The 23,920-nt window shown below is 45.0% G+C and overlaps 1 protein-coding gene and 1 long non-coding RNA gene across 2 annotated transcripts; both read left to right on the top strand.

Annotated features, from left to right (window-relative positions):
- The first annotated feature begins 11,891 nt into the window (after positions 1-11,891).
- Positions 11,892-14,295, top strand: LOC122457383. The gene is made up of 2 exons (XR_006276902.1): positions 11,892-11,939; positions 13,782-14,295. It is a non-coding gene; the product is annotated as an uncharacterized LOC122457383 (long non-coding RNA).
- Positions 14,296-20,981: 6,686 nt separating this feature from the next.
- LOC119848022 (keratin-associated protein 5-1-like) lies at positions 20,982-21,503 on the top strand. The gene has a single exon (XM_038383381.1). It carries the CDS (start codon positions 20,982-20,984, stop codon positions 21,501-21,503), a length of 522 nt encoding a protein of 173 aa, XP_038239309.1.
- Positions 21,504-23,920: the final 2,417 nt, after the last annotated feature.

The raw sequence follows: 23,920 nt of genomic DNA, 5'->3' as shown, positions 1-23,920 counted from the left end.
CTCTGTTGTCCACAGCTGACAAACTTCCCAACCAAAGACTTGGGTCCGACGTCAAAATTCACGCTGAGCAACATCTTTTGCCCAAGTTTTTATTTTTCCCTACAAAAAATGCAGGAGCATGTCCATTGAAACATTGCACTAAAGTCATGTCAATTTCACTGAATTGTTTCAGTTGAAAAAAAACTAAAATTAATAATAAATGGGGGAAAATCAGAACAGTTAGTTTTGAAATTTTCTAGATGAAACATTTCAGTTTTTTCGTATGTGGTGGTCTGAGAGTGTTTGGACACTAATACCATGGTCCTCAACCAGAGGTCCGGGGCCCCTTGGGGGGATGCCTGCAGGTTTAAGGGGATCCTCCCAGCATAGTTGGCATTAGACTCATTAGGGCCCTGGGCAGAAAGGCAATGTCCCACCGCACAGGACTGCAAGGAATATTTCAGGGCCCAGAGCCCCACCACCTGGGGCTGAGTTGAAACTTAGCTTTGTGGTGCCCCCTGTGGTATGGGGCCCCTGGAAATTGCCCTGCTTCTACCCCTTAACACCGGCCCTGGCTTTTGTCTGCAGAAAAACGGTTGTTGTGACACAGGTGGGCAGTGGAGTTTTTATAGCATGATTGGGGTGGGGGAGGCAGGGTTGTCTCAGAAAGAAAAAGGCTGAGAACCCCTGCACTAATACATATTTCAGATGAGGGGGTCTGCTGTATTTTTATACTTTATATTGTCTCCCCCAGATAGTCCTGGTGAAAATCAATATATGGGAGGAAACAAATCCCTAAGCACTAGCCAATAATATATTGACTATCTGTCTATCTTACATTATCCATATATATGATTCTTAATGCTGCTGGTTGGTTATTATGATGTTGAAAAACTAATTAGTTCTCAGAGTGCTAGGTTTGTTTTTTTATACGGGTTATATAGGCCTATCTATATCTATATCTTATTAGAACATAGATAGATAGATAGATAGATAGATAGATGTGTGTCTGTGTATGTGTGTGTGTTAGAACACACATAAAAGACCTATTTCCAAGGGACAACCGTATCTATGCTTTAATCTGTTGCCTTACATTGCATTTCTGGAGCCATTAAGAAATACTTTCACTCAGCAACCAGCGCTCACCTCCCAATGATAAACTGATCCAGGGCAGTAGCACATTCCCCTGGTCATTGCAGAGATGATTAATAGTCTCTATGCCACTCACAGATCAGGGGGCAGGCCAAGGTCATATGGAACATGGTCAGAACTCGTCTTCATCAGAAATTTGCCATCTACACTTTTTGTAATAGTCAACTGGAGAATTTTCCTTTCCTCAACATTTTTCACTGAATATTTTTGGCAAGAAAATTTTGGGTTTCAGTTGCCACAAGTAGCAAAATTGTATGTGGGGAGGGGCGGTTCAAGTTTATGGGTTTTTTTATGATGAAAAGTCAAAAAACTTCTGCTGAAAACCTGGACAAAAACAAAAAAAAAGCTTCTATTTTTGTCAGAATTTCTCACTGAAAAGAAAACCATTTTGTGGCCCACTCTAGTCGGAGCAACACACGAAGTGTGGGTCACCCTAGTTGGCTGGGCTGGTCTAAAGTCCACAACAGTCCAAACCAGCCCGTTTGGCTGTAGGGCCAGGAGAGCAGACATGTGGCTGAGAGCCCATTGCCCGCCTGACACAGCCTCCAGGTTCTGCTCTGATCTGTGGCATCCTGGGGCATCTTGACTAGACCACCGCGCTTGTCAGGGAGGAGGATCACCCGGACCATGATATTTATCACTTGAACTTGGAGTGCTGCCACCATGACAACAAAAACACAGGCATGTATCACAGGCAGAAAACATTCCAGACATGCCAATAGGTGACCACCACCCTTTAGAAACACAGGCATAGTACAGCCATAGCTTTTAGCCACCTACATGCAAACCAGACTGGAAAACAACCTGGCCTGCTTTGCACAGCTGGATGGAAACACAGACATAAACAACTAGGAGCAAAGGCTAATAAATGGGGTGTTGGAGCTCATTCAACAAGGTCCTGATCAAAGTCCCAGGCAGCCTCCTCTAGCATGCTCCTGCATGTCCTCCTTACTTCTGTTTTCCTTTTATTCCATTTATATTTTAGGAAGGGTCTCTGAATCCTACAAATTTGATCCCAGTTATGGTGGCAAAACTTCTACTGACAGGGCTCCCTCCGTCAATATTATCTCCTTCGTGGAACTCACCCAGATGATCCAGTTGGAGACATTGCTACCCGGTTGTCCCTGCCTGGTAGGGGTGAAAAACAGTGGTGGAACAACGGGCAGGAAGGAATGTGGCAGAGAGGAAGGACGGTCCAGTGGTTAAAGCACTAACCTAGGTACATAGATACATAGATACTAAGGTCAGAAGGGACCATTCTGATCATCTAGTCTGACCTCCTGCACAACACAGGCCACAGAATCTCACCCACCTGCTCCTGCAGGTCCTCAAGCAAGTCACTTAGCCGCCCTGTGCCTCAGTTTTTCCACTATAAAATGGTGATTATAATACTTGTCTCTTTCACAGGGGAGCTGTGAGGATAAATATATAAACAATCGTGAGATCGCCAGATGGCCCCATGACCACAGTCATGGGGGCCCTAGAAATACATGAGACAGAATTTTGTTTTGTGCAAAATTTTGACATTCTCTGGTGTTGTTCCATTTCAGAACAGAAAAAAAAAGTCAAAATTGTGGAATTTCCTTCAAACCAGCAAAATCCCACCCGGCCCAGCTCGGCTGCCACCAGCACCTCTAGCTTCCCCAGCTCCATGCCCTACTTTTCCTGAAGACAGGGTCTCTGGATATGTGTGGAGGGGCTTTCCCATCCCTTGCTTTTCAGGAGTGTGCGGGGAGCTCTGACCCTAGCAGGACAAGCTGGTCAGAGAAGGAATGGTGCTGAACCACCTACAACAGCCCTGGGCCAGGCAGCTGCCAGGATGGGTGGGCATCTCCTGCCATGTCGTCCTTCGGAATGGAGGGTCTTGCTGGCTGCAGAACCATCGTGGTTCCACTCACTGATGGGGGAGGCAGGCTACATATGGGGAAAGCATTCAGTGGCCAGGCCTGGCAAGCACCCCGGGGCCCATTGTTCCTGCTGAGAATCCAGGTCTGGTGGGCTATGCACTACAGACTTTGGGGCTAGGGGCTGGTGGCTGGAAGGAAGCAAAGTCGGTTATTTTAGGTTGGAGTTTCCCATCATAGTCGGAGGAGAGTCGGTTTCTTTCAGGGCGTCTTCTTGTGCGAATGTGAAGTGACATGGGATCTGCAGATATGTGCACACGCCAGGCAGACATAGCCTCTTCTTGGTTTTTTTCACTCACGCTTCTCATTGGCTTTTTTCTGCTCTGCTGTTCTCGATGGCTTTAGCCATGGATCACCAGGTTAGCCGTCATCCTGATTTGTCGGCATCTTGACTTCAGATCAACTTGGCCAGCTTTTCAGTGAGTTTTGAGAGTGTCATTTTCATCCCTATGTCATTTTCATGGGACTCTCGGTGTGCCTGCTCCCATTTCAACTGTCCACAAAATGTGGCTTTGGGGAGTCCAGGACTTCGAGTGGCTGGAACAAAGCAGATTAAGTGTACTGGGAAGCTGAAAGGGAAGCTGCATAGATGGTTCTGGAGACCCAGGGTTGGCTTCCACAGATCAGTTCATCTGCCGTTTTGCAGACAATGTGGAAAGGGTTGCTGTTGGCCCTCTCACCCCAGCCATCAAAGGATTCCCCCAGTTCCAAGCACAAATTAAGTAATTGAGCCATTAAGTTGGACTAGCAATTAAATAGATTTGCAGCAGAACATAACAGGTGATGCAGAGGAGAGATATTGATCTGAAATGTTGAGTCAAAGAGATGGGTAGGTAGAGCAGGGTTTGGTTGGTAAATAAACCCATCACCATTCCTGGGGGTGTCTCACTTCCCTTTGGAGAGTCCAGGGTACCAATATAAAACTTCTTATTTCCCCAAGGATCCTCATTCACTCGACTTTGCTTCTTATCACTTGTTTCTAGTTGCTGAACAAGGTAAGTCAGTTTATACTGAAGGTTTTTTTTCCTGTTTATTCATGGATGATAACTTCTTTCCTAGATTTTGGGGTATGAGCTGCAAAGAATCCATACTGAATCTGTTCTGGACAATTCCCTTCCAATACCAAACTCTCCTGGTCTGATGCAATGCAGAATTTCTTAAATGTGATGGGGACAAAGTGGGAAGAGACTCCAGTTGGGTAGCAGAAAGGAGACGGGGCTAGAACAGTAGATGCTGTGTGTTTTAGCATCCTAGAAACCCAGACGGATCAATAATGGGACTGGGCACTCTTTGTGGGTGTGAGCACGTCTGCAAAGTGCTAACACATTTTTGATGCTACTGCAACATACAAATAATAATAATAATAAATTAGCTTTTGCAGAGCAATTTGGATCCATAGATCTCAAAGCACTTTGCAAAGGAAGCTCAAGATCCTATCTGCATTTGACAGTTGTACCACTAGCACAATCCCAATGAATGAAAATAATAAAAACCACAACAACATTAGCTTTTTGCTAACAATAATAGCAAGAATGGCATATGTGATAAATAAAGGGAGGGACGGATAGCTCCCTTTGACGGACACCCAGACAGCCAGTTAGTTGTTCTTTACTTGCTTTACCTGTAAAGGGTTAAAAAGTCCCCCAGGTAAAGAAAAAAAAGTGGGCACCTGACCTAAAGAGCCAATGGGAAGGCTAGATTTTTTTTAAACGGGGAAAGAAACTTTCCCTTTGTCTGTTGTTCTCTGAGCTGCAGGGACGGAACAGCAAGGCTATATGCAGAAATGCTGTGTAAGGTTTGAACCAGGTATGTAGAAGTATTTTCCATACCTAGAAGACATAATTTGGATAGGGAATGTTTAGGTAGATGCTGTCAGGTTTATTTTTCATGTCAAGGCTGAATCCCCACTCTGAGTGCAGGAAGTAAGGGCCCGCAAGAATTTTAAAAATACTTGCCACACCAGGCTTGTATTACACTCCCAAGGTTACAGCTTCTTTCTGACCTTGGCTTGGTAAATGCTGCCACCACCCAATTGCAAAAAAAAGAAAAAAAAAAAAAACCAACAACAACCCTTTGAACCCAGGAAGGAGCACTTGGGAATTCCTCCCTGTGGGGTACCCTCAAGCCCTTTCACACACACCCCCGGGGAAGAGCTGAGAAAGAAACAAAGGAGATTAACTGTGGCTACCAGCTAATCAAACAACATGCACAAACCTCTTAGGACACCAAAAATCCAATCATGTTCTTAAAAAAAGTAAAATTCATTAAAACAAAAAAAAATACATCTGGAACTTAGGCATTTGCTAGATTTTAAAAGAGCAATTCCAAAAATTAAGCACCCAAACTAGCTTCTTGGGGGTTCAGCTTAAAGGTTACAAGCAAACAAAAGCATCTGGGTTACACAGAGGAGATCCACAAGCAAAAATAAACCTGACAGCATCTAACTAAACATTCCCTATCCAAATTATATCTTCTAGGTATGGAAAATACTTTTACATACCTGGTTCAAACCTTACACAGCATTTCTGCATATAGCCTTTCTGCTCTGTCCCTGCAGCCCAGAGAACAACAGACAAAGGGAAAGTTTTTTTCCCCATTTTAAAAAAAATCTAGCCTTCCCATTGGCTCTTTAGGTCAGGTGCCCACTTTTTTTTCTTTACCTGGGGGACTTTTTAACCCTTTACAGGTAAAGCAAGTAAAGAACAGCTAACTGGCTGTCTGGGTGTCCATCAAAGGGAGCTATCCCCCCTTTATTTATCACAGTGTATTATCTGCCAGGTGCCCAATTCTGGACCTAGGAAAGTAAACTCCTTTGTTCAAGAACCAAAAAAATTATACCATTGATTTCATAATATCTATGTATTTTCAAAACAGTTCTTTAAAGCAATGACATAAAATATGCTCTTGTTTCTCTGACAATCTTTCTTCCAGAACTGGTCAGAATTTTTTTCCCCTCAGTGGAAAATTTCAACTTTTCGTCAAAAACCTGCAAATCAAAACATTTCAGCCAAAAACTAATATTTTTAGTTCTTGATGAAAAGTCCAAATTTTCCTCCAAAAATTTCACCAAAAAAGAAAACTGCATTAACCTTGGAAAATGCTACTCTACTTCTATCTGTTTGCTTTTATATCCAGACACTCACTTTTCTCTTGCACCCCGTGTTCCTTTGCCCTTTATTTAACTTCTGACATTTTATGTGCAGTGTTGGAATGCAAGGTGGCCTCTTCCGTTGTCATGCTTAGAGCAATTGGCAAAACCCAACTCTAGTGCAGCTTTTGGCCTCAAAGCCTTCATGGCTTAAGAACAGCTGAAGATGCTGTGAAACCACAATGGGAAAATGAGGTTCACAAGTTTTCAGTGACTTTTTTTTCATACCTGCCAACCTCTTTACAGGCAGCGCAAACTCTGTTTGCAACAGGACTTTCTATTCAACCACTTGCAACTGGTCCATCTGAGTGGCAACCCAAATACAATATGTATTTGCCTATCTGGCCTCTAGAAAGGACCAGCTGGGGGAAATCCCCATCAGTGCACCCACACAGAGAGCAGCTGGTGACCCTCTGACAAGTTCATGGCTCACAGGTTGAGCACCATTAAAAAAAATGCTACCATACAATAGCACAGGACAATAAAAGCCAGTGTCTCCTGCTTTTGCAAACCCTGGGAGCTTTTGTTCCTTTCAGGGTTCCCTAGCCTGCCGGAAGATGTGTTCGCATCAAGAGAAACAGGACTGCCATGAGATCCCAACTCAGGCTGGAGAATACCACGCCAGTGGTGGGGGATCCTCTGGCACCTGCAGTGGAGCTTTGCTGGGCCAGCACATTCTAGGCTCATCAGGCTACGGCGTCGGAGGGGGCTCATCCTGCTGCAGCTCCGGGGAGTCCTGCCAGAAGATTATAGTCGCCAGGGCTGGCAGTGGAGGCTCAAGCGATGGGAGCGGGGGATTGTACGGCTGCAGTGTTGGAGGCGGATCAGGCGTTGGGAGCGGGGGATCATCTGGGTGCTGCATTGGAGGGGGATCAGGCAGTGGGAGCGGGGGATCAGGGCAAAAGATTATCATCGCAGGCGGTAGGAGCGGGGGATCGTACAGCTGCAATGTTGGAGGGGGATCAGGCAGTGGGAGCGGGGGATCATCTGGGTGCTGCATTGGAGGGGGATCAGGTCGTGGCAGCGGGGGATCAGGGCAAAAGATTATCATCACAGGCAGTGGCAGTGGAGGGTTGTCTGGCTGTGGTGTTGGAGGAGGATCAGGGAGTGCGGAATCAGGGCAAAAGATTACCATTGCAGGCGGTGGGAGCGGGGGATCATATGGCTGTGGTGTTGGAGGGAGATCAGGGAGTGTGGGATCAGGGCAAAAGATTACCATCGCAGGCGATGGGAGCGGGGGATCGTACAGCTGCAATGTTGGAGGGGGATCAGGCAGTGGGAGCGGAGGATTAGGGCAAAAGATTATCATCACAGGCAGTGGGAGCGGGGGATCATCTGGGTGCTGCATTGGAGGGGGATCAGGCAGTGGGAGCGGGGGATCAGGACGAAAGTTTACCATTGCAGGCGGTGACAGTGGGGGGTCATCTGGCGGCTGCAGTGGAGGGGGATCCAGCTACGGCTCTGGAGGCTCAGCTGGCTGGTGCAGTGGTGGTTCAGCCAACTTCGGTGGTGGAGGTTCCCTGCAGTCGATGCAGCAGAAATGCCCCATTGTGATCCCATGCGTGGAGCAGCAACAGACCAAGCAGCCCTGCCAGTGGCCCCCAAATCTGCAGAAGTAACAGCCGTGGAAGCAACAAGGGAAATAATCCCAGAACATAAATGTACCAGCTGACTTCTTGTTCTCATGAAGCTGCCTTAATTTCCAGAGCTTTGCATGGCTTGTGTCTGTCCTAGGCTGCAGCTTCTCTCTTCTCTTCGCCAACTGAAGCCCATATCACTGATCTATTGCCAATGCCCCTGAGAAATGTGGTTTGTGCTTCAAGGCTGGGATAAAAATTCCCTTCCTCGGGTCCCTGCTTCAGTCTCCAATTGTGCATGTGAGACCAAAATAAAACGTATCGTGCATGAGAACCACAGTGTCAAGGTGTTTGCTTTAGTCTTTGCTCCCCTGCCAGCCGTTCACCTGGCTTCAAACTGGGAACTGACCTCTGATTAACACAGCTGTTGTGTCCACTTAGAAATCCCAGATTGGAGAAGACAGAAGGTCCGATCCTCAGCTGACATAAATGGGTGTTGTCATGTTTCCTAACATGGCCTCACAGCATCTACTGCATCTCCTCCAGGACTGCACAGGACAGGACCTGATGCAGAGACCCGTACACACATTAAATAGTTCCTTACCACATGGGTATTCTCACTGAAGACACTGGTGCTACTCCTGGAGTAAGGTGCTACTCAATGAGTGTAAGACAGGACTGGAACTCAGGAGGTCCCAGTTCAATTTCCAGCTCTCCTACGAACTTCTCCCATTGCAGTTCATTTTAGCCTCTGAAGCTACAAACCCCTGGATTTTAAATAGAACAAGGCAGCTGGACGGATCCCTTGGGCGGTAACCTACTCCTCTCTCTCTCTGCTCTGAGAATGAGAGAGTTCGCTGACCTTTAGGGCATGCTGCAGAGGCTGCCACATGGGCTGAGGGGCCTTTCAGGACAGGTCATGGTGTGCGGAAACTCAGTCCTGGTCTGCGCTAGAAAAGTTGTACTGGTATAACCGTGTCAGTCATGGGTGTGATTTTGTACTACTGTGGCCCCAATGAGGACCCAGATAGCCCATTATCAAGGTGCCCTCTATGGATGTTCCCCTTCCTGATCTGGAGTAATCTGTACAGGTACAAGCACTTTGATACCAGCATCACCCCATCCACACTTGGGAGGGCAGCCACTTTACTGGTGACGTTAACACACAAAACTCTCTAGTATAGACAAGCCCTTTGGAGTGCCTGAATGACATTCAAAAAAGAAAAGGAGTACTTGTGGCACCTTAGAGACTAACAAATTTATTAGAACATAAGCTTTCGTGAGCTACAGCTCACTTCATCGGATGCATTCCATCAGATGCATCTCATCAGATGAAGTGAGCTGTAGCTCACGAAAGCTTATGCTCTAATAAATTTGTTAGTCTCTTAGGTGCCACAAGTACTCCTTTTCTTTTTTGAATATAGACTAACACGGCTGCTACTCTGAATTGACATTGACTCAGCTTGTTAATCCTCAATTTTCTCCTTTAATTAAAGAGTCCTTTTCATATTAAACAGCACATGCTCCCAGAGAGACTTGACCAGCACATTTTATAAATTACATGCAATAACTGCTGACCCAGGACATCGGTTAAATACAGAGGTCTCATTCTCCCAGAACACTTGATTAACCCATGGACTACCCCCTCTTAAAGAGAGCAAGAACATCTCTTACCTCCCTGTATGGGTTACCTGGACCGTGCTTTTGAGCAATGAGCCTGCAGGCATAACATAAAGCACTACATCCCTGCTAAAGCCCAACCTGGGGCAACCGTTCCCCTTATTTCTTGGCCAAAGCAAGGCAAGCTACCTGGACTATAGGTTTGAGTGTGCAGAATTAAACAGGGCTGCACCTGCCTGGGCAAGTAGACGGGCAATGAGTGGAACCTTGGTTACACCCACATGCACATACACATCCCTCCCTTATTCCCCGGCCAGTGCATCTGAGCCAGCAGGTGAAGGATATTCATTTTCTGCTGTCAAAGGCGAGTGGTAAATCACAGGAGCATGAGAGGAGCTGGGAGAGAAATGTAGATTTCTGGGACGCCCCCCTGGGGTCAGGCCGCCCAGAAATAAAGGGCAAAATGTACCCCGGAAAGTGTTAGAAAACAAGACAAAGAATCACCAAAGATCTCTAACTGTTCTTTCAGTGCTCCACCCTTTAACCATGGAGACATGCTTTGCAGAAGCCAAGAGGGGAGATCTGGCCTCATTAAAGCGATCCAACCACAAAGCAACAAGAAACATGTCGTTATAGTTATTAGACAGTTCAGTTAAAGTGCTAGCATTAACTATTGCCTATTGACAGATCCCTGCACACCTCCCTGGAGGTGGAAACACCCCTGTAGGCATATGCTTTTAAGGGACTTTTCTCAGAGGTGGGACAGTTCATTTTATGAGCTCCTTTCAGGCTTTGGTGGGACACTGCCTGCCTGTTAGATTAAGGGAACGAAACAATGTTGTGTAAATGGTGCCGCCTGCACTGGAGATATGGCTAGCTGCATAACTGTGTTCTAACTTCACAGTTGTGCAAGACTTATTCACCCGGGGAATCCTTACTCATGCAGGTGGTCTGAGTGACTTCACCTATGAGTAAAGGCTCACCAATGTGAACAGAGTTTGCACAATCAGACACCAAGAGAAGAGCATGTTTCATTAATCAGAGTAATTAACCATTGGAACAATTTACCAAGGAGTCTCCATCACTGACCATTTTTAAATCCAGATTTGATGTTTTCCTAAAAGAACTGCTGTAGAAATTATTCTGGGGAAACTTCTCTGGCCTGTGCTCTACAGGTCAGAGTAGGTGATCACAATGATCCTTTCTGGCCTCAGAATCTACGAACCTATCGTGGTAATGGTTGGTTTGCAAATAGAGCTGCTTGGAAACAGATCTGTATATTCAGAAGGGAAACAACAGAAAAAATGAAAAATTTTCATTTTGTTCACTAATTTTTAATTTATTTTTGGACAGGAAAACATATTAAAAACAAACACAATGATTATTTTTTATTTAATATTATCATTTGGAGGGTTTATTTTTCCCCTGGCCTCTTCTTTGTTTGCTTTTACTCCCCTTATTAGAAACTGGGAGGAAAAGTAAAGAAGAGAAAATGGGAACCCAGATCTATTTCTTAATCAGACATTTCAAGATTGGTTTTCAAGTATTTTCCCAACCAGCAGAAAATTCTTTCCTGTTTCTCACACGTCCTGGGCAAAGCTCTCAGAGTTGGTTGCCAAACAGGACACATCTCGTTATTCCAATGCCACAGCTGCAAAGGGACATGGTTATGAACAGATTCCATCAAAATCTGTTTTGAGCGGCCCTTTGCGCCTCTTAGGGAGATTGCCTAGATTGACTTATATACCATATTACACAGTTGTCTCCTTGGGCATCCACTGCTCCTCTCATCCTGAACTCTTCCACTGAGAACAGTTTTAGGCACTCGGTGTGGGGTCGTTCCAGCCACATGACCAAACTGTTGTGGTGGAGCCTGTTGATCATTGTAATCATGCACAGCACTTTCCGCTAATACCAGATTATATTCAACATCCATTGCACCCACGTCTCTTCAAGTTGTGAAACATGGGTATTGGCAAAGCATCTGGAGCAAAAAAGCTGCAAACGTTTGAAATGAAGGGGCTGTGCCAAGCCCTAGGTGTGGCTTGGCTAGATCAACTAAGAAATGACGACACCTCAAGTAAAAATGGAGGGATCCATTCACTTTAGTAAATCTTGGCCATTATCTAAAAGACATGTCCTGTCAATTCGAGCTGCAGGAAACTACCACTGAATATTGTATCCCAGACCTGGGCCAGGGGAATTTCAGATATTTCAGGTAAGGATCATCTCTACTTTAGGTGCTGCAATACAAAAATTACCCCTGCATGACAGTAAAATATTAAACAACCAAAACCACCCTCACCGTTTGTCTCATCTCCACTTGCAATGCACTTTGGGTGGGGTGAGCAATTAAAACTTTGTGAAACACAGGGAAGAGAAATGACGATGAGTCAAATAAGCTTTTGAAGACGGGGGATAATTAGAGGCTGTAAATACGTTGTTCATTGTCCCTCAGCCAAGAGCAGGGCTTAGGAAAAGTATAAAAGTTCCCATACCCCTAGCCGCCTCATTCACTCAGCTTCACGCCTATCTCTGGTGTTCTTGCTGGCATTCAAGGTAAGCCCTTATTCTAATAAAGCTCTTTACTGTTCATTAAAATTAACTCAATAGTTTTTGTACTACGATCTGCCAAAATGTATTAAGAGTCTAGCTCTGGACACTGAAATTATTCAGACTCCAGTTCTGAGTTGGTAGGTGGGCTGTTGGGGCTTGATGCCAAATCTGGCAGTAGAATTTGATGGTAAGTAGGATTTTTGATTAATTGTTGTTATTTATCTGAACGACCATAGTGCCTAGGATTTCTGGTTTTCTGAAGACAAAATGGAAAGAAGTGAAGTGAAGTATGGGAAGTAGAAAGCAGACAGAACTATGGAAACTGATGAGAGAATAGACTTAAGCTTATTAATACATTTTCCCCAGCTATTCAAGCTTTTTGGGACAAGGCTACCTGATGAGGGCATCTCTTTGACTCATAGTTCTTTTTTATCCAATGGCAATCTTTATTTTATGCATTTTGTCTGGAACTTTGAAAGTAGCCAAGGGGTGATAGGTATCCTATTCCCATTTCAATCTGGAATTTAATGGGATTTAGGGACCTGTATACCCTATTCAATGCCTTAGAATACCCCATCTTTCAAGATTAGATAGCTGATATCTTTCAAGAAAGATACTGTCCATAGACTCACAATGGCTAGCTCCTCATCTGGGGTAAAATCAGCATAGATCCTATTGAGTTCAAAGGAACTACTCCAGTTTACACCAGCAGAGGATTTGGCCCAGACCAGAGAGAGTGTGGTGGTCATCTTGGGTAAAATGTTCAATAACACCTAAATGATTTAGGAACCTATGTCCAAATAGTGATTTAGGAACCTGGGAACCAAAGGCTCACTGTAAATCCAAGAGAATTAGACTGCTAAGGCATTTTGGAAATTTTATGACAGGCCAAATTATGCTACTGATAATGTGAAACTCTTAACCCATCTTGTTTTCAGCTCTCCTCCTTGTCCCACAACAAACATTTTTCCCTCAATAGCATTTTTCTCCAGAAAATTTCTCCACCCCTACTCGCTCCCAGGGAGGCAATGTTGCCTATAGGATAGTACACTGAGCTGGAACTCAGGAGATCTAGGAGACTCTATTCCCATCTTCAGCACTGGCCTGCTGGATGAACTTCAGCAAGTCAGTTACTCTCTCATAACTCAGTTTCCCCATTTGTAAAATGGCAGTAATGATAGGTGTGGTTATTATTAGTCTCGTTTCTTAACTGACTTCTTATAAAGCAGTGTCACTTTTCATTTCATAGCTCCACATTTAAGAGAATATTTTTGTTGAACCATAACCAGAAATGGCTTGATTCCACCTGAAAAAATCACAAACCCTACAACATTTCCTAGACCCTTTTCTCCAAACTCTGTTACGTGTGGACTGTAAATCCCCAGGCCAGAGAATCTCACTCTTTCAGCTTCCACCCCTTGCCACCAGACCTCCTGAGCAAAGTCCGAAAAACTTTGGCTCAGGTCCACCTAGGAAGCAGCCTGGGAACCAATGAAATGGTGCCAGGTTTCTTTTGGAATCTGGAGAGCAGTGGTTGCATGTGACTGAGGACATAAATGCCCATCAGTGGAAAACTGGAGAAAAGATCTACAGCTGGTTAGCTTGACATAGCTTCCTTCCATTTACACCAGCTGGGGGCCTGGTTCATGGAGTGGAAATTGTCTGGGCAACCTCGCAGACAAATGCTCCTGACTCCCTAGTGAAAAGAGGTCATTATCTGGGAATTATTGTCTTATGCATTTAATACATAAAAGAATCATAAGTTCTACACAGGGGAGGGAAGGAAAATCCTAAGAAAGTTACTCTTGTTTTCACAGTAACTGAAGGATGATCTTTTTTTTTCAGGGTTCCCTGCATTACAGAAAAATGTGTTCCCGTGAGCCCCGAGGTTGTCATGACAGTGGCAGTTCCTCCTGCCATGATACCGGAAGCTCCTCCTGCCACGACACCGGAAGCTCCTCCTGCCATGGCAGCGGGGGAGGGACATGCCATGATGTGAAACCTCTGCCTCAGTGCCCAACCCCTGATCCTTGCCAAACCACCACCATCCCTTGTCAGCAGCAGACCAAGCAGCCCTGCCAGTGGCCACCGCAGAAGCACCAGAAGTAAAGGAGGACAAGAAAAAAGAAGTCCGTCTCAGAAGCTGAGCTTGCTTCTCGCTCTCATTGAGCTGGAAAAGCTTTGCCACCTTACCTCTTTCATAAATTGCACATCCTCTCTCCTCCGATGGGTACTGTAGCAACCCAGGGTGTTAGTAACAACCTCTAAGAAATGTGGTTTGTTCCTGCATGCTCAGATAATTTAATCCTGCCTCTGTCTCTGGTCAGAAATGCCAGACATTAAATTTTACAATCCGTGAGAGTGCCAGAGTCTTGGTGTTTGTTATCCAGAAACTTCTCAGTCTCTTGTCTATCCTCTTTAGATCGTAAGCCCTCTCCTTTTAAAAAATAGCTGGGGTGTTGAAGGCAGTTTAAGCACATTAAGTGCCCAACTCTGAGACAGGGTGCAACCTGGAACTGGGGTACAGCTGTGCCCCCTCAACTCTCCAGGCTGGGCTGTCTGTCACAATTCATTGCTAGTGACAAATAGGAAACTCCTACAAGTGCTATTATCCTTCAGCACAACAATATGTGGTGCCCCAAACCCAGCCAGATTGCATGAATGCTCCCAGAGCCACTCACAAATCACACAGAGAAAGGCACCAGCAAATCTCCCCAGCCTTGCACCCCAGAACTGTGCTGAATTGTTGCTTCCAGTGTAGGTGGGGGAGGAGAAAGGCCAAGGCATGATGCCACTGTCCTCTATTTTATATCCTCGGTCCATGTGCCTAGAAAACACTAGCCCAGACATGTCCTGGTGGGCTTTGCTGAGTCACAGAATTGACAATACCCCATTGTGTGATGCTTGTGCAGCCCTCTTACAGTATTGTAAATCTCTTGTTTACAACTTCCCTGCTGACGAATGGTTACTTAACACCTTCCTGGGCATGGCTCACCAGCTAGCAGCAGGTTTCAGAGTAGCAGCTGTGTTAGTATGTATTCGCAAAAAGAAAACGAGTACTTGTGGCACCTTAGAGACTAACACATTTATTTGAGCATAAGCTTTCGTGAATGCATCCGATGAAGTGAGCTGTAGCTCACGAAAGCTTATGCTCAAATAAATGTGTTAGTCTCTAAGGTGCCACAAGTCCTCCTTTTCTTTTTGAGTGTGGAATGTGATAAGTTCTGCGCTGCTAACAGCTTCTGCCCCTAGGGCAGGGAGTTTGTTTATAAACAGAGGCAGGTTTGATTAAGATAACAAAAGCTTGTCATTACATTAGATAAAAGGATTGTTACATCATCCTGAAAGTTTTGCCAGGCACTCTAGTGAAAAGATAGGGAACAAAGGGTAGGAATAAAGGGTCAATTTTGAGAATGGAGAGAAGTCAATAGGGGTGTCCCCCAGGGACACCGATGAAGAGAGCCGTAGCTCACGAAAGCTTATGCTCAAATAAATTTGTTAGTCTCTAAGGTGCCACACGTCCTCCTTTGCACCTAGCAGCAGAGACTCTCAAACTTACAACATATTTCAGTAGCAAGCATACAGCAAAATCTCATAACTTCACATGCCACTAATGATATACAGATTTGGACAGAACAATGGGTTTCATCAGATCATGACCTTTCATAAGCTATTTTACATGGCGTGCTTTGTATGAAATGTAGCATAATTCTATGACGGGGTGAATACAGGGGTTCCAGAGTGCTGCTTCAAGGTACAGAGTGCCACAAACTCCCACTGGATTTCAATAGGCGTGGGATGTCTAAGGCTCAGATGGTTTTCACCTCTTTACTCATTGCTTTAACCAGAATTGCAAAGCCTAGAGGCCAGATATTTGCAGAGGTTTAGGCACCTAAAGATGCACATAGGTGCCTAGTGGGATTTTCAAAAGCACCGTAGCAATTTAGGCACCAGACTCCTGCTGATTTCAGGTGCTTTTCTAATCCGGCCTTGCTAAGCCCAGATCCTCTGTGCCCCTAGTTGCTCCAAGTAGCAGAGCTGGGTGTGGAGGGAAGAGGACCGGGCATGGGCTGGGATCTGGGCAGTAAGGCAGGGTGTGAGTGTACACGTGTGTGTGAGGACTTTTGGGCTCAGAGACAGGAGGTGAAGCTGTCGGACTATGATCCAGCTAGGGGTACAATCCCCCTTTGGGGACTGGGAAAGCAGAGGGGAAGAAAGGAGGCTCTGAGTAGTAGGAAGGACCAAGGAGACTCCAGAGAGCAGCCCTGGGGAGGTTGGATGTGGCAGAAGCGGGAAACTGGAGATGGACTGGGGAGGGAAAGAAGTCTGTTGGGATGGGAGGAGCTGCAGAAGGCTCCAGGGACCAGCCCTCCAGGGGCATTGAGGACATGAGGTCAGGGTGGTCCAGAGACTGTACGGGGCCAGGGGGTACGAGGTCAGGGTGGAGGCATAAAGCACTGCTAGCGGGCTGGGGGCATAAGGCCAGGGTGAGGGCTATGGAGGGGGCGTGCTGCTCTAGCAGATGCTGCAGGACCCAGTCAGGCACTTACCAGTCGAGCTGCCCAGTTGCCAGGGCCCACAAGTCGTATAGAAAAAAGTTGCAAGATCTGGAAACCTACCTTGCAATGAGCGACTCAAGGAGCAATGAAAACTGACCTCCTCAACCAAGCACTCGGAGATCTACTGGTGAAAAGAGCTCTGTATTCTTATTAATTATTAATTATTATTATTGCAATGTTTTAAGGTTGCTACTGGTCCCTGAAAGACTCCCCCTACCACAGAGCTTCAGGGTCATGCCACGAAGGATCAGTCTGTGTTGAGAGGCATCATTATGCCATGATTCTGCAGCATCATACCACAATGCCCAGAGAGCCTGCCCGAGGGAGCCACAAAGCTGCCCTGACGTGAAGACAAACACAACTGGGTTGTCCAGTGCAGCAGTACTGTCCACAATGCAGCAATACTGTGCCTTGGTGAAAAAATACCACCCACCCATGCAACATTGCTGTGCACCAAAGCAGCAAGACTATGCACTAGTGCAACCATGCTCTGCTCTTCTATCAATCCCGGCGCTTCAATATCCAAGCCAGCACCAGCAAAAGCAGATCTGCCAGCTGCTAGCCCATGTGCAGAAGAGATAGTCAGAGAAACAACAGTGAACTGTTGAAAACAGCCTATAAGCATAAATGTGCCAGTTGGTTACTTGTTCTTATGAGGTTGCCTTCGGTTTATAAAGCTTTTTGTGTCTTCTCCGTTTCACAAATTACAGATATTCTCTCTTTTCCCCTCCAGTTGCCTTTAATGTCTGCAACATGTTTTGAAGAGAGTCATCCTCCATAAAAAGGGGAAGTGTTCTTTTTAAGTATCATAACTTGTGTCTGATTTATATTCTTGGGTTATGGAATATTTAAACTAATATATAAAACTTTCTACTAGCCAGCCCTTGGTTTCCTTCTCCAATCTCCAGTTGGACCTGGGGGACAATAAAGCTTGCAATTCATCAGAGGGACAAAATGTTGGCATTTCCATAGTTATCAGCCTATTCACTTTTTCCTTGGTAACTCCAGAAGCATCCAATTGAACACATACTGGTTCAGGGGTCAACATTAAACTCATCACTATAGCGTTTAACAGCCAGGATCATCCTAATGAGGACCAATACTCAGGACTTCACTTTACAATAAGAGGTATTCCTGCTACCAGGCCATTTCCAAGGCCTTTGTTTATTCCAAAGTCCCTGGAACAAAGTCTTCTGGCCAACTCTAGTCTGAAAGGGCCAGTACATGTCATTACACTGCAGCATGCATAGATCCACCCAAGCTAGCTTTGATCTAGCTAGCTCCAGCAACAATAGCCATGATAGCCATTATTATAGCAGATAGCCATCTATCTTGGGTGGTTTAGACACAACAAATCCTGCATCTTGGCAGGGGGGTAGACTAGATGATGCTTGAGGTCCCTTCTAACCCTATGATTCTATGAAACTGAGGCAGCACAGGCTGTACATGTCCACCTGGGAATCTCAGTATGTATATAAGTGGCATGCCATGTCACCATATGAGTTTCACCGCAATATGTCACATATCTGTTCAGAGCCTGATGCATTGCATGGTGGATTTACTCTGTGTGATTTATTACACACACTAATTAGCTAATGTTTGGATTGGTGGTTTGGAAAGGCAACATGTTCTAAAGTGATACGCCTTAACGTTAAGAATGGATTCATAGAGAGAATCAATAAGTGATTCATAGATACTAAGGTCAGAAGGGACCATTATGATCATCTAGTCTGACCTTCTGCAGTATGTGAAGCATGTGTTTGAGTATGCAGGGCATGCATAGCATGAGGTCACATACAAATTATAACGTGCCATTTGTGATTCTCAAATGAAAAGTCTGAAAATGTCACTGATGGTTCTCTATAGACTAAAGGAGAACTTGTGGCACCTTAGAGACTAACACATTTATTTGAGCATAAGCTTTTGTTAGCTACAGCTCACTTCTATAGACTGGGTCTCATGATTTGAGATGGTTTGAAAACGATTTTTTACCGTGAAACTTTTTAACATTTTTTAATTTTCATTGAAAATTTTTGGATTTGCAACAAAAACCAAATACCCACACAACAAATGTTTTCTTGGTTTCCAGGGAATTAAATTTAGTTTTCGTTTCTTCCAATAAATAGTCAAAAACATTCAACAAAAATAGAAATTTTTGCAAAAATGTCATCAAAGAGGCATTTTTATTGAAAAATAGTTTTGATTTAAAAAACCCAACTGAGCTCTATGTTTGAAAAATTCCAGTTCTGACAAATCCCAACGTTGATAACTACATTTCATCTATTCTCATTTACACTTGAGCACTGAGGACTTGATCCAAAGTTCATTAAAATAAATGGGACTATTTCCATTCACTTGGAAGAACTTTGAATCAGGTACCACTTGAATAATTGAGCCAGACGCTTTGCTGGTGTAGATCAATGTAACTCAGTTGATTTCACTGGAATAAAAACAATTTAAAAACCCAAATTCTGTCTTTTAGCTTTCGATGGAAAAATTTTGACTAGCTCCAACAGCAATAACAACAACCAAATGGGTCAGGGATGGGATTCCATGAAACTCTTTCGGGAGCCCAAAATCTGGCCTGATATGGTCTACACAGGATAACCCATGGCCTATGTTAACATATCACTGCAGTGTTTGAAAGCACCTCCGTTTATAATCACTACCTTGAACACCGAGGTCAGAAAAAGAGAAAATCAGTCAAATTAATTCCAAAATAGTTTCAGGGGATGGGGTGAGGTGAGCTGAATGTCCTTATAACTCTGGAGGGACTAAACTCAGTGACGACCCCTACCGATCAAAGCTAGGGGAGGATTGAGGGCAACAGCCTCAACATATGTCACTGAGCATGGCTTAGTCCATGTAAATATGCTCAGTATAAGCCAAGCAGCAACTTGGGTGGGCATGTGACCCTACCGGACTCCCCCCTAACCCCTGCTCTCTCATCTCTGACTAAAATTGTAAATTTCTGGACAGTCCAGGCCATGAACTGAGGGCTCAGTACAGTAAATGGGACTCAGAAATCACCCCCCCCCCCCGCAAAAGAAAACCCTCACTCATAAAGTTTTGCAAAACTGAAACCAAAACCCACCTCACTTTTGGTCCATCCCCTCCATCAATTCCTGTTCAGTGGGACTCAGCTTCATGTTACATTAAAAACCAACTTGTAACATGAGAGGCGCCATGGTCTGGGGCAGTGGTTTTCAACCTTTGGCCCATGGACACCTGGGGTCTGCCTACTATATCAAAGATTTCCAAAGGGGTCCGCATCTCCATTCAAAAATTTTTAGGGGTCCACAAATGTAAAAAGGTTGAAATCCCCTGGTCTAGGGGAGTGAGCCTGGGGCTGGGAGCTAGAAATCTCTGTGTGTTGGCTCTGCCAGTGACTCGTCTGGGATCCTAGGCAAGTCAGCCAGTTCTGTCCCTGATCGCCATCCACATGCGCTGGAGCTACTAATTACATTATCAGGTGATATAGGAGTCATCAGCATGGGATAATGTACTGGGAATGTGGGACACCGGATTTCTGCACCTGTCTCTTCCTGTGACTCACTGGTAGCAGGGCACTTAGCACTTCTGTGCCTCAGTCTACCCATTTATAAAATGGAGAAATAAATACCTTCCGATCTGCCTCACACAGTGTATTTGCGGATTACGCAAATCAAATGCTTTGATCATCTACACTACACAGAAATTATTGTTGATCAGAAATAGTCAACTAGCAACGCCGGACATGAGGAACTGAAACCAAACATGGGCTTGTTTCGATTGTCAATAATTAAGTGCTCATTCCCCTGGGATATCTCATTTGAAAGAGAGCTCCGAGCTGTATAAAATCTCTTGCATCCCAGTGCTCCTGACACACTCAGCTTCACCTCTTCTCGACAATCCTTGTTGGTCAATAGGGTAAGTCAGATTATACTGATCCTCTTTGCTGTTCATTAAAAATATCCTTAACATATATTTTTTTTTCCAGATCAAAGTCTAAAATTCCTTATGCCTGGGTTGGAATGCTAGAGGCAAGTTTTCCTTGTGTAGCTGGGTCCATATGCAAATGCGAAGGGAATTCATGTCTCTGAGGCAGCATACAGAATGCGTTACGGGTTCTAAGGATAAATGGTTAGGAGCTGAAGGATGGGGAGCTAAGAGGTCAGAGCACCACAGGGCTGCCTCGAGAACAGAACTCCAACAAGTTTTCATGGGGGAGAACTGGCGCAATGCCCTGTGGCTGATTCTGATCCCCAGCTGCATGTGGCTGGGGAAATCCATTTCAGTGTAAACCTAGAGAGGGCATCTTGGAAGAGGCTGGCCACTCCCCAGATGCGGGTGTTGATATCACCTTTAGATTCGTCGCTTTCAAGTTAAGAACCCCTGGCCCGTGTGAGGGGTATGAAAGCAGGGATTTCTATCTGAAGAGAGTAAATGGAAATTCAAGGGCTTATCCCATGTGGTCTGTTGCTTTCAGCTTCACCTAGGCTGCAGAATGATTTACTCTTCTGGAAGGGAATCCTACTTCAACAGGAATTCCACCTGGTATGACCCTGCAGGTTCCTGGCTGGACACGCGGCGCACACCCTTCACCTATGCTTATAGCACCTGCTGCAGCAGTGGTTGTGGGCCAAGGGGAGGCCATGATAACCGATGCTACGAGTATCGACGATCGGGCTGTGCTGAGAATTGCCATGGGTCATCAGGGTCGTGCCATGGCAGTGGAGGCCACTGTTGTGTCAGGAGGCCATCGTACTTCCATGGACCCTCCGGAAGATGCCATGGCCATGGGTGGTCGGTCTGTTCTGAGCGGTCTTGCCACAGTTCTGGATCGTCATGTCATGGTTCTGGATCGTCATGCCACGATACCTCTGGAGCATGCCACAGTGCACCAATTTATGTGAAGCCAAAACAACATGTGCAACAGTGTTGCCCTCCAGTGCAGAAGTGCTGTCCACCAGTGCAACAGTGCTGTCCTCCAGTGAAAAAGTGCTGCCCTCCAGTGCAGAAGTGCTGAAAACCAGGGGCAAAGTGTCTTCCAAGTCAACAGCTGCAATATCAAGTCTGCAAAATTCCATCACGGCAGCTGAAGTGACAGCAACAAGTAACAGCAATGAATCTCCTGCTCTCATGACGTTGCCTTACATTTATACAGGTTGGTATGACCTGTTTCATTCACAAATTGCACTTTCTCTATTGTTTTGATTATTATAATCAGTTAATGCTTGTAATGTGCTTTGAAGAGGTAACCCACTGTATAAGTGTGAAATCTTATCATTAAGGGCTGTTTCTGCTGGATCGTTTATATTCTTGGGCTATGCAGTGTGAAATATTTTCTGCTGGGATAATTTCACGCACTACCTTCCCGCTTCGGTGTCCACTTCTAGATGTGAAGACAATAAAACTTACAATTCATGAGCATTCCATTGTCTTAGTGTTTCTCATCTCATTTATTTCCACCATAACCTTTCCTTTCAGGAATATTTTTGCTCTCTTTGATGAAGAAATGGATACAGTGCACCAATCTGCTTAGAAATCAAAGGTCTAGTTCCTCAGCTGGTGTAAACTGGCATTGCTCCATATACTTAAGTGCAGCAAAGCCAATTCATACCATGTGAGGATCTGGATCTGTGAGGATATACAATTATTTGTCTACAGTGCTATTTTAATATCCAGAAGGAAAAAGTCATTATTCAGTCAAAGGAATGTTAACTGTCTTGGGAATAAATTTCATAGGAAACCCAGGAATTAAAATGTCCTATCAAGAATCCATCCCATTCCATTCATCTGATAGATAGATGGATAGATAGATAGATAGATAGATAGATAGATAGATAGATAGATAGATAGATAGATAGATAGATAGATAGATACTAAGCCCATTATTTCAGGAATTTCTCTCTCAGTCCTGATAAAAATGCAGTTTCTCTTTTCCCCAATTTTGCCCAGTCCTGTTCAGTGACTACAGCAGTCAGATTTAGAACTCCTGAACCGGACATCGGTAGGATTCCCATTCAGTTCACTGGCAGCTGTCTGAGGCCCAGCACAGGCCTATATAGATATAATTGCACCTTTTCAGACTGGCCTGGTACAGAAAAAATTCCATGAACGTTCTTTAGCAATAGACCAGGGATATGCTTTGAAGGCACAGAGAACACAGGGAAGAATCCAGACTTCAGAGACATTGGTCCGGATCCTTGGCTGGGGTAAATCAGGGTAACTCTATGGACTTCCGCTAAGGCCATATCCCACCAGCTGGAGATTGGCCCACATTTTTCATTCTTCTTTTAAGGCCACCCAAAAGCTGTATGCTAGAAATAGATTGTGAAGAAAGGTCCAGAAAGGGGACTCAAGATTTAGTAAAACAAGTAGCTTTTCAGTGGGAGAGTACGGATAGTGTCCCACAAAGAAACAGATGCTGTGGCCCGATAGTACAGATCTCTAACATCAGTAACTCCACCTAACATATAGTTATGTATTCGGATTACTAGGTCCCCCAACATAGTTTTCCCTGCAAGTGAAAAATCCTATGCCATATCCAATAGAGCCTTTCTGGAGAAATTAGGCACAGAGGATGTAACCTAATTAACCTGGTACTTGGCCAGAATCCTAAAGCTATACCCAGCCTGCTTGGAGAACTATTCTATGAGGGAGACAAAGGTGAGTGAGACAATAGCTTTTATTGGACCAACTGAGTATCAAGGCTGGGGTTTGGCCGCAGGTGCAAACACACATGCGCTCAGAGCTGGGTGTTTCCCATGTGAGGTCACTCGGCTGCATTAAAGATCATTTATCAAGCTGGCAGTGACCTCCGCTGAGGGAATGTGGAGACTGGGGAACCATTTACGGTAGTCGGTGGTGAGCGCAGGTGTGCAAGACTAATTTCAAATCCCTTCTGGAAACATGCTGAAGGATTGTCTTGTGGTTCATTCAATTACTGGGCTGGGGCTAAGCAGATTAAGCACTAAATCCAGGCTTTGCTGCAGGCTTCTCTGTGCTCCATTTCACCCTCTGTGAAATGGGGCTACTAATACCCCCTTTTTCCCCAGCAGAGGAATTCATTAATGTCTGTGAAGCACACATGTAGGATAGTAATGGCGAATAACACAAGTTCCCAGACAGCTAGAGATTTCTTCCAAAAAGCCAACAAATTCCAACCCATGTCAGCAAAAAGTCCCGCAGGTGCGGCTCAAATCAGATGCTCCCTTGGTAGATTAACCATTGGAGCAAATCACCAAGGGAAGTAGTGGATTCCCCGTCTCTTGAGGATTTCCCAGGACGGGAGGCCTGTCTGAGAGAGATGCTCTAGTCAAACACAAGTTCTGGGGCTCAGTACGGGATAACAGTAGAACTTCAAGAGTTATGAACACCACAGTTACGAACTGACCAGTCAACCGCACACCTCATTTGGAACCGGAAGTACAATCAGGCAGC

Source organism: Dermochelys coriacea, chromosome 24, assembly GCF_009764565.3.
Source record: "Dermochelys coriacea isolate rDerCor1 chromosome 24, rDerCor1.pri.v4, whole genome shotgun sequence".
Lineage (NCBI taxonomy): Eukaryota > Metazoa > Chordata > Testudines > Dermochelyidae > Dermochelys > Dermochelys coriacea.
This window is presented reverse-complemented; position numbering and strand designations above follow the sequence as displayed.